Below are 15,873 nucleotides of genomic sequence, written 5' to 3' on the forward strand. Positions count from 1 at the left end.
AGTTTCTTTCACCAGAGAGAGAACTATTATTCTGTCTTCTTCAAATGCAAGAAAGGGGAGCTAACCACTTATAATAAAACCCAGCAGGTTGCCCAGAATGCCCAGTATTGCCTTTGTCAATCATTTATACATGAATTTTGATACCCTTTTTACTAGAGTATTTCTAATTGCTGCTTTTTCCAATTTCTTCCCAATACATCCCATTAAAAAATAGCTTGATTGCTAAAAATAGAATCAATGAGACCAATGCAGAGTAACAAATCAAAATGATGTCTCATTGCAACCGTACCCTCATATGGATCCCATATCCCTCTGTTCCGATAGACCATCCCTTTTCCTTTCTGCGGGGAGTGAAAACAGGAAGGCTGTCAAACTTGAAAATATGTTATTCCTTCCTCACTAAAAAGAAAGCTTCTATTTACTTTTCCAAGCCATATTGAGACGTCATCCAAGAAGTAAGGTTCACTGCTTGGTCTAAATGCACTTGATACTCAAAAGAGAAATACCACTCGGAAAGACAATTGTGTCTGTTCATCAATGAAGATAGATCAGAAATGCAGGTGGTTTTAGCAAAAAGAAAGCATAAAATTCAAAAACCTTTCCCAAGTCCTGTGTAGATTTGAGCTTGTGGTGACCACCAGAATGAAATGAGAAATAAATCTGTGCACTCTGGGCCCTGGCAAGCCTTTAGTTTCAAAAATCCACCTCATTCTAGGCCTGCAAGAGGCAAAAAGCCTCAGAACTAATGGATGCCTTGTAAGAATCCTTCCTGTGTTTAGAAATTGGAGAGCGTTCTTTTGCAAGAGAAACTGGAAAGTCCTGAGCAACAGATGACATGTTTCTGAATTGAAAACATTATAAACTTTTCTGAGCAAAGCCATCAGGGCTGAGTGCGTTTTTAGGCCTCCTGCCTCAATTTCTTACCACGTTATCGGGTCTAACAGATGAACCACCTGCTCCTGAGCGAAACTTATATGGTGGACCTGATTTAGGAAATAATTTATGAAATAGGAGCGGGGCTTTTTATAAACTGACAAGAAAACTTGTTTAATCTCCCTTGCCTTTTTAGTAATCCCCTCTTCAGTCACAGTCTCTCTAATTACCTGCTGTTGGACCATTTTTCTGAGAAATCTCTCCAAACCATGTCTGGTTTATTTCCCTCAGCAAATAGTCTGCTTTTAGCTAATTTTATAAAACACTCTATGTGTTTGCTGAGTGAATTTTTCAGCTGCCCTCTGGCAGTGATGAGCTGACTCAAAACATTAGGGTTTCTGTTCTGAACATGTATCATCTGCAACTAGCTAATATTTCTCTCCTAGGTTGTCACAATGACTTCATGTTCTTTTCTTGCAAATCCGCTATTTTAATTGCTTTGTCAGAGTTCCCTCGGGTCACCTTGGTGGCTATGCCATTAACCCTGGGCTTATCTATCAATTACAGATTTAAAAGTGTCTGTATATGTATTTTGCTGTCTTACAAAGTAAGTTATGGAAAACTTGCCTCCACACAACTCTTCAGCATTAGAGGAGTGAGGTCTTAAGATATCCTATCCTGAAAAACCTTCAGATATTTCCTGTTTGGGACTTTAGTGAACAAAAGAAAGATAATAATGCTGGAATTAAACTTCCGGTGTCCAATGAAGGGCTGTTCTGTGCCATGTGTGTTAGTGTCCCAAACCTCATCCACTTTCTTGGTGTATCAGAAGTTCAGCAGTTCTAGTCTGAGGTCCTTCTCATCCCGAAGAAGGGATTAAATTACCATTCCCTGCAATGATTTCTTGTATGTTAGCAGCAAGGAAAAGTAATTCTTTTAAAGGAAAAAAAGAAGCAATGATCTCTTTTGGGAACGTGAATATTCATGATGGTGGTGCAGGACTCATTTATCATCCCTTCCACACAGTATGCGGTACCAAATGAGAAGGAGACAAAGTGTAAGTGCTTGCTAAAGTAGGAATTACTATTTATTAATCTCTGCTTTTATATGCTACAAAGAGAGAAGTACGCTTCTGTGCTGAAATGTCTTTGTAGTTTTAAATATTTATTTCTGTCCAGGTGTGTTTCTTAGGCACTTGTTATGTTTGCCTTGAGGGATTTAAATCTGTAACTACCATCTGTTGCTGTTTGGTGTGGACACATATGGCTAAAGAATATGATATTAGTGGAGGTAGGTGTACTGTATGGCCGCTGCAGCTCACGCTACTCAATCTCTGCCTGAACAGAAAGTGCCCGTTTCCTTCACGCTGAGGACTGATTACCATTTTTTGACAATCTAGGAAAATAATCAACTAAACCCAAATCCTCTGCAAAAAAACCCCACACGTTTAAACTCAGTTTGTGCTTTAAAAAAAAACAAGACGAAGGGAATGTTCCCGCTCCTCCAAGAGACTTGTACCCTAAGGAAGAGACCGCGCTGTAAAGTCTTCCTTGGTCCTGTAGCCTCAGTCCTCAAATGAGCTGTTAATTCAGCCCTTCTATGTGTATGGGGAAACAAGATTAATTAGTAAATGCACACCCTGAAGATATCCTTAATATGTTCCGAGATTTTTTATTTAGTTCCTAGGAAAGGAGCTATGTGGGGATGTTTGCTGTGAGCTCCCCCTCAGCAATCCCTGTGTGAGCATTGTCTGCTGGGAGAAGCTGGAGCTGCAGCCCGGCTCCGAGCTCTTCCCCACAGGGCCTGGAGACAACGAAGCGGCGACTGGGACTTCCACGAGCCGTGTCACAACAAGAGGTTTCACTCTCTTTCCTTCAGTAATTTCCTTTGCCAGCTTAATCGTAAAAACACTTTTCCAACCAGCTTGCTTAGGACATAATGATAAATTATAGTGGAGGTTTAATGTTTATTATAATGTAATGTTTCATTCAAAATTAAGTAGCACGCTCCTGTAGTCCCTGGGTAATCAAACCCCGGCTCCACACGTTCCAAACCACAGGCTTATTCTGCCGTTTCCTCCTGCAGGCCGGCTGCCCTCCTGCTCTGTTTCCAGGTCCCCATCTTCCCTAAACTTGTTTATCCAAAATTTTGCAGTGCCCTGTTCAAAATCTGCCCGGTACGTGCTCTTTCCCGTGCCTGGTGTTCCTTCTAGCCCAAAGTGGCCATGCCCAAGCTGTCTGTGCATCCAAAGGCGGAGCTGGTTGCTGCGTGCCCAGACCTCGGTGAGAATGCAGTCAGCCTACGCTCCTCGTAATCAAGGCACCTCGAGCAAGCGATTTAATGAAGTTAAGATCTGAATCACACCCTGAGGTGTCACTCCATGTCTCCTACAGAAAGAGCGTGGGGTGACCCTGCTGCTAATTTGGTTAGGAGTTAAAAGTCAAAGGAGCCAAGCTGAGACTTTGAGTCTCAGGTTTAGCCGTGGGAAGCACCAACCCTTCTAGCCTGGAGAGAGGGCTAGGCGAGTGTCTTCCACTTGTGTTCTCTCCTTATCTGTGTGGGGTTTTGCCACTCCTTGGCTCCTCCAGCAACCTTTTCTTTTTTCCTCGCTAACTCCACAGCGTGTAGCCATCATAAACACGTAAACAAAAGCGTACACAGTTTTAACAAAAATAATAAATCTATTGTCTGGCTCTCCATATGTTCCTCAGTCTTCCAGTAGAAACCCAAATCCAGGACATATTTATTGTTCTGGCTTAAAGCCAGAGTCTGTATTTACTTTTGTGAGTGGCTAAGGAGCTGCGGTTTTTAAATAACTATAAGCCTTCAGTAGCATGATACATTACAACCAGAAATTACTACGCTTTTAAATTAAGCATGTGAAGTACTCTTGTGGCTTTCTGCCCTGGCCAGAGCAGATTAGCGGTGGTGTGTGCTGAGGAAGGGTTACCCTCGGCTTTCCCGGGGAGGAGCAGCAGGTTGAATGGGTGAGACTGGTCCTCCTTGCTTTTCCTCCGCTCCGAGACCCTTGTCCTCCCCAGGAACCAGGATGACGAGGGGCAGAAATCACGCAGATATAATGGCTGAAGGGCTCTTATCACTCAATGCAGATCAGCATTTAAGGGATGTAGCAGAATTTAGTTTTCTCACTGCACCATGCAGCCTCCGACTTTCAGCCAATGAGTACAAATGAAATGTTTTTCCACAAATTGCCTTTATGTGTAGAAATTACACATTTTAATTGAGCTGCTGTTTTATTTTTGTTTTTTAATGTTTCATTTTGTATTTCCATGGGGTTTCTGCAGGCGTTTTCACTACATTTTCTGGTTGGGTGCTTCCAAAAAAATCCTTATTATAGGAAGGAAAGATTCTACCCATGGCAGGATAAGCCTGAATCCGCGAGTAAATCAAGCTGTTCTGTAGCCTAAGAATACATATGGTAATTTTGATTAGTAGCTCTATATGGATAGTGTCAATGTCTTCTGCTTCCTTGAGTATGAAAAATTTTACGTGAAATCATATCTCCCATGTGTTTTACTGTTGATACGTATTACCGCTGTCACATTGCTAGGACATCATTGTAAGAACGGGGAAAAAAGTGAGAGGGGAAATTTATTGACCAAGTTGTCTCAATCAAAAACAGTATGAAAATTGGCTTTTTCCCCACATTTAACAACATTTCCATTAGCTGTTCTAAGCATCAGCCTTGGGACTTTCGGCATAAATTATTTCTCTTTTTTCCCAAATAAGATAAAATTGTGGCGAATTCAGAGATGTCTTTCATTTATTTAATTGTACAATAGCTGCTGGTAGTTTTATATGTATCACCGTACGAGTCTGATGCCGTGTGCCTTTAACTGCCTGTAAGACTGTAGCTGAATGAAATGTAGATTGATTTTTCTGTGCTGTTTTTTCTCCTTTTCTCTTTTCCTTAATAGCGAGCTGCCTCATTCCCCTCAGAACCTTCTGGCCACTCTGAATTCCTCGTACAGCCGCAGCGTGATGCTCTCCTGGGTGCGTCCCTTTGATGGAAACAGCCCTGTTCTCTACTACATGGTCGAGCTCTCTGAGAACAGTGAGTAAAGTCAAACCTGTTTCAACCTCGTGTTCTTCTTAATTATTCAGCCTTCTTTCAGCCCCACCTTTCACCACAGCTGCTAAGAAAATGTTACCGTTGCTTGCTAAATGAGAGATGATGCGCACGAAGGGGAAGCCCTGGGTTTTACGTTCAACTATTCACCCGCTGAAAGAGTTAATCAACAAAAAGAGGCCTAAAATGGTGGAATTGTTATACAGGAAAGTTCCACCTCCAGCATTGCCGAGCTGGACTTAGGCACAACAGCTCCTTCATCAGCGCTTCTATTCGACATCTATAAAATAGCAGTAGTCATATTTCATTTCTTCCCACTGTTGTCTTTTATGGGTTTGTAGGTATCCTGATGCATTTAGATCCCCCATTTTACCTGAAAAATGCAGGCAGTACGATAATATAAGGAACCCATCGTCTGTCAGAGGAACAAACTTGGATGTCAATAGGAGCTACTACCTTATACGTGTATGGGTTCACGTATTTTCTCCTCTTTCCCCACATTGTCATTTTACACCCTTCTTTTAGGTAGGTGGTGGAGGATGCTTAACTGTAAGCTATCCAGATATCTGGCTTCATGGGTTACAAACCTGGTCGTTGTGAATTGCCACTTCTCACCGTTTTGTCATGCGGTGTGTCTGGCCCTTTGCGGCTCGGTTTGCAAGGTTATTCAGGGACGCCGCTAATGCCTCTTTAGGAGTTGATGGAAAGATGAGGTTATGTGGAAATCGGTCACCTTGGCAATACTTTCTAATCTCCGTCACCCTCAGAGCTGGAAATTCAAGCCTAACAATTGATTCTTGATGAAAAAATTAAAAGCGTCACTTTTTCTGACATGTGGAAATTAGCCACTGCATAACTGAATGTGAAACAGTCTTGATTTCTGATTGTCTGGAGAGTAGCATTTTGTTTTGCCACACAGAGAGCTTGAGATGGAACTTGAGCTTCAGATCACATACGACCCTTTTGCTTTGCAGGCTGGAGTGCATAACTTTTCAGATGCGGAGGTCCCAGAACTGATGATCTTGACATCTGTTAAGCAACGTGCGGTTTTCTAATCCTAGCAGAAATCCCAAGTCATGCCCAGGACTGCTGTCCTTAAAACCGTTCTTTTCGAGCAAAGGCTCATGATCTTTTTGTAACAAATGACTCAGAAAATTCAGCGTTCTGCACTCACACCCCCTCTCTACCATTTTATCACCACCTTCTTTTTTATGGTTGCCCTTCTCTCCTTCCCCTCCCATCGACTACAGGCCAGTAACAGCCTTTGTGCTTTTCCTTACCCGTTCTTTCACTCGAGGACGTTACCCTTGTGTCTCGTGTTTCCCAGCGGGTTTGACAACGACAAGGTAATAAACTCCCAGTCCGGGAACGCGATGCGCTGGAGCTGTGTTTGCACGGAGGCAGCGCAGAGCTGGCAGAAGGGCTGCACCTGGGTCCTTGGGCTGGGCTCTGCTGATTGAGAAGAGCCACTAAAAGAGGAGGCAGCTCACTCGGCGCCAGGAGAAGTTTGAAAGGTCTTCAAGTGCCTTTCCAGCAAGGACGCTTTGCAGTTGTTCTGGTATAGGAACAGGGTAAATACGCCGTCGTTTTGAAAACACTATAATTCGTTCACTGAAATTTGTAGGAGGCTCAGCAAAAATCAACAATAGCTCGCCAGAAATCGTGCAGACAGTCCCTCGGAGCTCCACGGGATCCTGTGAACCCTCGTTCACTCCGTGATAGATCCAAAAATTTTGGCTGATGGCATTGCAATCTACCACTGAGAGAGTCTCATTACCACAAATCATAGGTGTACGTACTTCAGCAAGCTTGCAGCTGCAAAAACCAAAGGCAGACCGGGACTGTTGTGAACGGAGCATCTTAATTCCCAGAAATATTCTAGATCTTGCTGTCCTTTCAGTTTTCATCTGTGTCTTTATTTGCTTTGCTTTTATGTACCATCTCAAATGGTTGCTCGTAGAAGTAGGACAGAGATAAACCCGAGCCCTTGAATATTTCACTGTTGCTTTTCTCTCTCATTTCACATATTGTTGCTCAGCTTTACGGATGCCAACAGAATAGTGGAGCAATGTCAACAGTGACTTTGGTTTGGAAAGCTGACTTTGACGTCTGCATATTGTCACTGTCTTGTTTTGGTTTCTTCTTTTCTTGAAGTGTTAGTTTTTTGGAGTTATTTTGATCTCAGCAGTGTGCGGTTAATATTTAGTTTCTACAGACCTCCTACTCCTTTGGAAAACACCATTTTTCCTTTGTTCCCCGCCTCATCCCACGGGATGTTTGTGAACAAAGCTGACGTTTGATCTTGTTTGGGTATAGTTTTGTCTGATACGACTGTGCAGAATCTCTCTTCGCTTTTCAAAGAAAATTTCCATTCAGGTTTTCTGTCTCTCCCGTTTGTGCCATAGAAAGAGCCAAGGAGCGGCGTGTGCCTCCCGTCAGCTCATCTTCTCGTGCCCGGAGCTCTTTCGCTGTCAGCAGCAGCACGATATGCTCAACACCCTAATCCCCGTTTGCTTTCATAGACGTAAAAGTTAGGGAGGGACACCAGAATTATGAGTTATTTTCCAGTTAGCAAACCGCCCAGGAGACTTTGTTCTTAGTTCTGTGGAGTTTTCATACATGGGTTTTGCTTTGCAGCTACAGGTGCCCAAACGTAGCCTAGTTTTGTTCATTTCTTTCGCTGTTTTGCTTTGAATAATTTCCTAATAGCTTTGGGATCCATTGTACATTTTGAAGCACGTACCATACATGAATGCATAATAACGGTATCTGTTTCAGAGAAATAGCTGATGAGGGTTCAAAATAATGAGTGTAAATTTCAGGGGACTAATTACTAGCTGCATTAGAGAGAGGCGTGTCACTCCACCTGGCATGGATTAGATCTCCTTTTCATTAATATCAATTCAGTAAAGAGATATAAAAATCCTATTTTAATTAGAGGAAAAAACAGTGGCAGATCGTACACATAAATTGCTGGAAATATGAACGACTCTAGTCACCAAGTCACCTAATTTTTAAAATGAATGTATTTGGCACAATGCAATAATTCTCAAATTACAAGTGTTCACAGTAGACCGTGTCTGTGGGTGACTTGAGACATATGGCCTTAAACATTTGGGGGCAAATTTATAATCTAATTTGAAAAACACAGTTCCAGGGAAACACAGTCATTAAGTATTCCTGCCCACACAGAGCCAGGAATGCGAACCTTCATTTGAAATAGGATTTTCAAATAAATAGTCTCACGCGTTGCTGTCATCTGCACTAATATAATTTTGGGTGTTTCATGACCTGTTTAGCCCCTGTTGCGATATACCTAGGAATTCCAATGAAGTATCTTCACGGAGTTAGAAGGGGGTATGCTTATTTTATTCCAAGAAGGTTTAATTTTCAGGGATTAATCAAAAATTATTCTGAATAGTCTTTTATCTGAAGAAATGAGTTAATACTTAAAGAATTCTGCCGAGTACAATTAGGATAAAAGCCCATTTTTATAGTATTCTGGGATAGCTGTGCTGTGTGATGTAATGATATAACTCAGATTCATCCTGTTGTGCCAACGAGGAGATAATAAAGGCTCCTGTGAAAAGCATCTATACGTGCTTAACTCAAAGCCTATGAATTGTCATACTGAGTTTGGTAGGAATAGTCAAATGATAAAAATTGAACACATTGATAAATCTGTGCAAAAATCAAAGTAAAACTGTGTTGTTCGTTACAGCTGTGACTCAGAACGAGATACGATAGCGTTAAAAGGTATTTGATAGGCCTTGTTGAAGTCCTACCAAACAAAGGATGAACCATTTAATTTTTATTTGAACTTTCTGCAATGTCATATTGTCACGAAGATTTGAAAGATTAATTCAGTAAACTCCTGCAGTACGGCAAATTCCAATATACCGTCTATGCAAAAACCCCTGGAGAAGGAAGGAGATGGAAATGTACTCCAAACCTGCAAAAATCAGTTTTCTACTTTAGATCTAATCTGTAATATCAAGTTAGAAATGATTTTTGAGGAATTTGCAATTAATGCATGAATTGTGAGGTAGGGAGGGAAATAGAGAAGAAATGCCTCTTGGTGAGTAAGCAGCGTTATTGACCGCACCACAAGCGCATCCAAAAATTTTTGACGGAACAAAAGTCATTTCTAAAACCCCCCAAATCACATTGTAAACTAGAGAGTAGCCTGTGAGCTGCTTCGTTTCCAATAAATTCACTTGGAGAGGCAATCAGAGTTAATTCAAAATACCCAATATCCTTGAGACGACGGACAGCTAAACATGGAAGTTTTTCAGACAGCGGCAATTACAGCGGCAGAGCGAGCAAGCAAAGCCCAGAGTACATTCTGGGCAGCTTAAGTTAAATGAAGGATTAGCACAGTCTGCTCAATCTAACAGAAGCTTATTTAATAGTTTGACCTGGCAAGTCTTTTGTCACCATGGAGCTTCTCCAGGCTTCCTGGGACAGGCGAGTGACAGCCAGCCCGTCCCTAGAGGAGAAGGGAGTCGGTGTAGAAAATTTTACGGCACGTTTCTGATGTCAGAATTGTTATTCTCTATGGTAAAACAATTTTCTGTACAATTCTGGGGTTTGTTGTGTATTTAAGGAGGGAGAACGGCCTTTCGAAATGTTTAGTTTATTGATTGCCAAAAAAAAGACTTGACATTTAAATTTTAAAGATACTCTGCACGCTCACTGTATCCACTGCTTCGTGAGCGAGCAAACCCTCCCCAAACCACTTTCCTTTACGAATCGGAGTGCCCAGGAGATGAATAGGCTTCGTTTATATTAGTTTTCAGTTTAATCTCTCTTCCTGCCAGATCTTTTATCTTCCACCAGGAGAGGAAAAAGAATAAATAAAGTATTCTACAGATGCAGCATATAAACAGAGCAAAGCCCCAAGGTGCTGAAGAGATTAATAGGCCCTGTTGTTGAATCAAACTGCTCACTACATTGAGCTGCTTGGGTTAAGCACTCTCAGGTGGTGTTTACACTAGCAGTAAACAAATGAAAAGCTTTAGGAAATGGACCACTACCCAAGTAGCTCATGCAAGGGTATGTCACTCTCTCGTTGGTGTCTTCTCTTCCATTTTCCTCTGGAAGCTGCTTCAGGCAATGTACTAAGTCAGCCATACCTTAACGTCGGCTTACCTTGATTTGTTGTTGTGCTCTCTGGCTGTAACAAGGTGAACAGTTGTTTGTGAAGCCTCAAGAGAAGCTTGATAAAATTCAGAAGGAACTAGGTTGCAAAAAACTCCTAACCGATGCTTTTCTAGGTAGCATAGGTGTGCTTCCTCTAAGGTCTTCCTAAAAGAAGCATTCCCAGTATTCAGCTAAGACGAATTGCCACCAAGATCTTGCAGCCAAAGTGACTGATGGTAAATCATCAACAACTGGCATGGATGGAACTCGACTGCTGTGCAAATGTCCCTCTCCAGCACTCCCAGTATTCTGCTGTGTCAGTTTTCCTATTAAAAAAGACTTTGTTCTCGGAAAGTCGTTACTGGAATAAATATATTTTGAGTAATTCAAAGATGCAGTGTTTATAGCCCAACTGGCATCACGCCCCAGAGGACTTAAACTTGCTAAGGAATCTGCCAGAAAAGCACTAAATTAGTGGTTTACATCTTGGTGTGAAGCTTAGCAGCCTTCCACATTTGGGACATCTCATCTTCATTTTCAGGCAGACGTCTAGGTGACCTGCCAGGAGCTTCAGTGCACTTCTGATGAGCAACATGCACAGATACGTTGCCAAAATCTACAGCTAGCTCCTCAGTAATTTCCAGAAGTGTTAGTAATTTTGAGCAGGGAGCATGAAAACAGCTGGTATTATTTAAAAACCGAACAAATCTTTAAATTGGCTGATTCCATTGGTGTACTGTTGCAACACAGACCAAATGTCACCTCTCCCTGACTATTCCAGTCATGACTTCGGGGAGAATATGTGACACCAGGCTACGGAGAAAAGAAGTCAGGATATTTAATTTTTCAACATGTTTCATTGCTGACCTCTTTGAAAACTTGAAAATGTAATTTGGGCATCAGAGGAGCTCGGTATGTCAAGTATGTGAACCAACAAGGAGGGTTTTGTAGTGCTGCCAGGGCTGTTTATACCAGAGAATCTTCCTAGGAAGTTATTAGACCAAATGCCATATACTGTCTCTAGAAAAAACGAAAAAAATGCAGATGTAGAATCCAGAGCAGAAGCTTTCTCAGGTCTTACAGCAAAGGGCTGATTTGGCAGAGAGAGTCACGTTTCTACACCTGCTTGCAAGCTGGGTAGGAAGATATTCCGAACTGCCTCGGAATTTCATTACGGTCCTTCCACCGGAGCCACTCAGGGGTGTGGCGGTGTAATGGCCTGCCAAACAGATGGGTTGTGAAATACACAGCCCATCTGTCTTTATCATGCTTGTTTCCTCTTTTATTAAAATGTTAATGAATATAGTTTTTATTTATTATGCCATGACATGTGCAGCATCACTTTCCAGTAGACAAATGTGCAATCTGCATAACCGTGTGGGCTGACAGGAAGGTTTCTTCTGCTGAAAAGAAACTTCTCCCCAAAGTTCCTCTGAGGAAAACAAGCACAAAGAGCTCTGAGCAGTCAGAGGCGTTTTCTCGCTTCTGCGGGGCTTTTAACAAGCGCTTCCATCTCTTTTCACATGTAAATTATTCCAACAGATTCTCCCTGGAAGGTTCACCTATCAAATCTTGACCCAAAGATGACCGGTGTCACTGTGAGCGGACTAACTCCAGCCCGCACCTACCAGTTCAGGGTGTGTGCCGTTAACCAGGTGGGAAAGGGCCAGTACAGCTCTGAGACCAGCAGGTACGGTAAAAATAAATACCCGTGTACTAGAGGTACCATTGCCTGGAACTATCGGGAAGAAAAAACCCGCCGATTGTTCGTGAATGAATAAAATAAAGTTATCTTGTGCACAATAATTGGGGAACGGAGCAGTTAGCATTACCCAGGCCTCTGGAGAGTGCTCTGCAGCTGTCAGTAATTGGTGATGATGGCAATTAGGCGACGCGGGATATCAGCCCGCGATGGAAGAGGTGCCCTCACATTTCCAGAGTATCAGTTGAGGAGAATCTTGGAAGTATTTTTTCGCTGTTGTGCTGAGCCGCAGCAGTTAGCCCAGCAAGGAGCACAGCGTTCGCCCGATCATTGCAATGTCACTTCTGGAATTCACCCAGATGCGACATAGAAGGATGGCTTCATCAAGTTTAGTTTCAAATGCATCCCCCTTCTTCTGTGAACCAAAGCTTGCTGCGAGCTTGAATTGCAGAAGAGCTGAACTCTAAATGGCTTTTTCAAAATGTAGGAGTTTGATATGAAAAATATTGAAAGAGCTGAAAGAAACAATTTGGAAGGAGTCACAGACACTGGACCTGAGCTCTAACTCATTCAGGCTTGTAATCTTTTTAAAGAGTTGTAGCAGCCTGGGTGATTCAGAGAGAATAAGGTTACCTCAGCTGTCTGTCTTGTTGCTTGCTTAACTGATTTCCTATTATGTTGATTTGTTGTAACTATTTCATGCATGTCTTCAGCAGTTTGATCAGCGTTATATTTCTTTCTAGTCAGCAGACTTTGATAAACGAAACCGGTTCACGTGGAGTGGATACATGAAATAGAAATGTTATCTATCGTTTATTTCAACACCCACCTCCATCACGTTCTTTTGTACTTAGGTTGATGCTACCTGAGGAGCCCCCCAGTGCCCCACCGAAAAACATAGTGGCCAGCGGGCGCACCAATCAGTCGATCATGGTCCAGTGGCAACCTCCTCCCGAGAGCGAACACAATGGAGTTCTTCATGGGTACATCCTAAGGTAAGTAATTTCCTAACCTGGAAGGTCTGGAGATGGGATCCGCGTGTGCATGAGGGAATTCAGAATGGTGTGAGTTAAGAGTATATTAAAAAATATTTCTAATTTCATTAAATATATTAGTTGTTACTTAAAAATTCTGTGGCTGCCCTGGTTTATTACAGATGACAAAACACCTCTGTTCCAGCGGCCACAAGGGTGCGGGCACTTCAATTCCAGCCTGTCTATACTAGGTACCGGCAGCTATACTGGCTGCTCCGAATGGGCTGCCGAAGCGGCCTGGCTCCCTGCGGAGGCTCTCAACACCCAGAGAGCTTTTTGCCATTTTCAAAGTGAAGTGAAGCACCAAGTACTAAAACCGTTCACGCGGGGAGTTGGTACAGTGCAGCCTATGCATTGCAGACGTTGATTTGCTTATTACAATCTCAGCTTCCTGCTGGAAAGGTTAATTAAATTTATCAAAGACACAACAGGGCTCCTGCGCTATGGAAGAGCAAAAATAGAATCAATAAACTTCAGTTTTGTGCCAAACAAAACGTAGAGAGGGAATGACAGGTCAGATGCATCATGGCAGACCTTGATTTGGTTTTGAAAATCAGTCAGTTGAGTAAGATTCTTTCAGCCCCGTCTCTGTGTGTTAATGAGAAACCAATTCACGCAGGTAACTGGGAATTCTGAATAGATCCAGTCTTTCTGCTTACACAGGATTTATTGTGTTGGAAAGCGTGTTGCCACACTGAGAGACTTTGCAGAGCATTTCCCTTCTGTAATTTTTTGTGACTCGGTTGTTCACGCCTACCCAATTCAGCCGCAGCTTACGTGCTCCTTTGGCATCCTCCATATCCTGCAGTGCTCGCGGCCAGCTGGGGCCGCACCTTTAGGAAGGGAGGCTTTATCTAAATTAGAGTTTTTGTGGGAAACTCCCAATCACTGCACCACCACTGACACATTTCCAAGTGACGGTTACAGCCTATTGTAGGCAGGCTGCTGACATTTTTAATGCAACATCCTCCAGACCTGCTAAAAGATAACTAAACGCTACAGTTTAAATGCCAAAATCCTGTTCATGGTGTGCTACTACTTTTGCTGGCATGGATGGAAATGCTTTTGTGATATTAAGAGCGTTGGTGAGCTCTCAAAATAGTGCTGGAAAGTTCCTTCTCTCTGCAGGCAGAGCTGAAGTCTGTTAATCTCCCTGTCACCTGCACCGAGCCCATTACGGTGGTGAGAGCCTTGTGCAAGAGCTTACAGTTTTAAGAGCTGGGCTCAGTTTGAAAGCTGTGCCAGTCATCAGGGACAGGTGGGAAAAGGTGCTGTAACTTCCATCCCTGGAGGGGTTCAAGGCCAGGTTGGACGGGGCTTGGAGCAACCTGGGCTGGTGGGAGGTGTCCCTGCCCAGGGCAGGGGGTGCCACTGGCTGGGCTTTAAGGTCCCTTCCAACCCAGACCCTTCTATGATTCTGTGATTTTTGTCTAGTGCTAGAACCTTGTCGTGAGACTTGGGTACCCATTTGCACAGGGTACAAGTGGTGTTTGCACAGTTCTCTCCTTCAAGCTGGTCTACTCAACGACAGGATTAATTCCTTAGCTATTCCCGCTGAGTCTTACCCAGTTGCAGCATTAAGTCCTTTGAGAAAGCAATCCCTTAGCAACCTACTTCTGGCAATCCGTTCTGGTTTCTCCATATAGCATTTTCAATAATGTTTAACTTAGGTATTTCCTACAACAGCTATCAGCCTAATCGATCCCTGTCCTCGCGCTAACTTTTCTTTCCTTTTTAAGAGAGTGATCATATTCATTACACTCAAGCTGTGAACATTTTTGATGTCGACATGTTTTGTCTTGATTACAGAGCAGAGAAACGATTTATTCAACAGGAATTTAAGTTTATCGTATAATAGCACAACTGTCCCAAGTAATGAAGCAGGCTGTTCTTCCAAGTTAAATTGTGTGGCCATAGCAAAGTGTCTGCACTGATTTCTGTAGAATTAGGGTATAAAAAAATGAAACCCACCACGCATCCCAGAAACCTAACGCGCGAGACATGCAAGGTACTAAATTGATGACACACCTGATCTTTAAAAGTGAAGGTGCACTGCACAAGTCATATGGAGTATACATCAAAGTCCACGGTGAGAAAAATCATGAAGACATGACATTTGTGAACTGGCCTCCTTCCTCTGCCCTTTTTCTCGCTGGCAGTATTGCATTTAGAGGACTGCCATGCTAACAGCATAAAAGATTAAATCACAGGAGCACTCTACACCTTGTCTGCTAGGTGTGAGACAAAACATTGCCGCACAAAGGAATGACTTTGCCAGGAAGCGTACAACCTTCACAGGGGACCAAAGAAAGGAAAAGGTAGATTTTGCATAAAGTAGAAAAGATCAAGACATTCCATAAACTCAGCTGAGGGCTGATGTTTCTTTATTTCCGTTTGTGTTTCACAAATGGAATCGCACCAGTGTGGCATTACGAGTATTGAGTAGGCCAAAATATGGTCAGGCAAGCAGCTCCTCAGCAGAAAATAGAGGGGTTGGCAGTGATTATGAACTGATCTCTTTATAAGAAAACTTTAGAACAAAACCTGTGGCTGAGATACACAAAGTTGTCTAGTTGGAGAAATGGCACCGATTTAACTTAGATGAATTTAAAAGCAGACTGTGAGGTGTCAATGAAATCGCTCTGTGTCGGTAAGCTTTTGGTGATGACTGTGAAGCAAAAGATGAATAAGAGTGCGTAAAAGCTATGTGGCGAATAAAAATACAAATGTCTCCATAGTTGCCTTTTTCATGGAATAGCGATGCCTTGTGCCCCTTACGTGGTCGCTGTTTTTCTGGTATTTTGTGAACCAGCATGCTGCAAGCATCCATTGCGCCGTTTTCCTAAAGGAAGGAAAACAAACAGTATTATTCACATTCACAGATTTGCGAGGTTTGTTTGTTTTCTGTAATTTAGTTCTTCTCCATAGCTTTTTGGCCTAAAGAGACACATCAAAGGGGCTCTGTTTTCTGCAATACAGTGTTTACGTGGGAAAATATGTTCTGCGTTTCAGCTTCCCATGTCTCAGCAGAA

The 15,873-nt window shown here is 42.7% G+C and overlaps 1 protein-coding gene across 4 annotated transcripts in view; it reads left to right on the forward strand.

The window, feature by feature from the left end:
* Positions 1-15,873, forward strand: part of SDK1 (sidekick cell adhesion molecule 1) — a 405,671-nt gene that overhangs the window by 275,874 nt on the left and 113,924 nt on the right. For all 4 annotated transcript variants that reach the window (XM_074596464.1, XM_074596462.1, XM_074596465.1 and 1 more), the window contains exons 15-17: positions 4,812-4,948; positions 11,648-11,795; positions 12,662-12,802. In XM_074596464.1, the coding sequence (XP_074452565.1) occupies positions 4,812-4,948; positions 11,648-11,795; positions 12,662-12,802 (426 nt within the window). The remainder of the gene's footprint in view (positions 1-4,811; positions 4,949-11,647; positions 11,796-12,661; positions 12,803-15,873) is intronic.

The sequence above is a fragment of the Larus michahellis genome, chromosome 8 (genome assembly GCF_964199755.1).
Source record: "Larus michahellis chromosome 8, bLarMic1.1, whole genome shotgun sequence".
In the NCBI taxonomy this organism is placed as follows: domain Eukaryota; kingdom Metazoa; phylum Chordata; class Aves; order Charadriiformes; family Laridae; genus Larus; species Larus michahellis.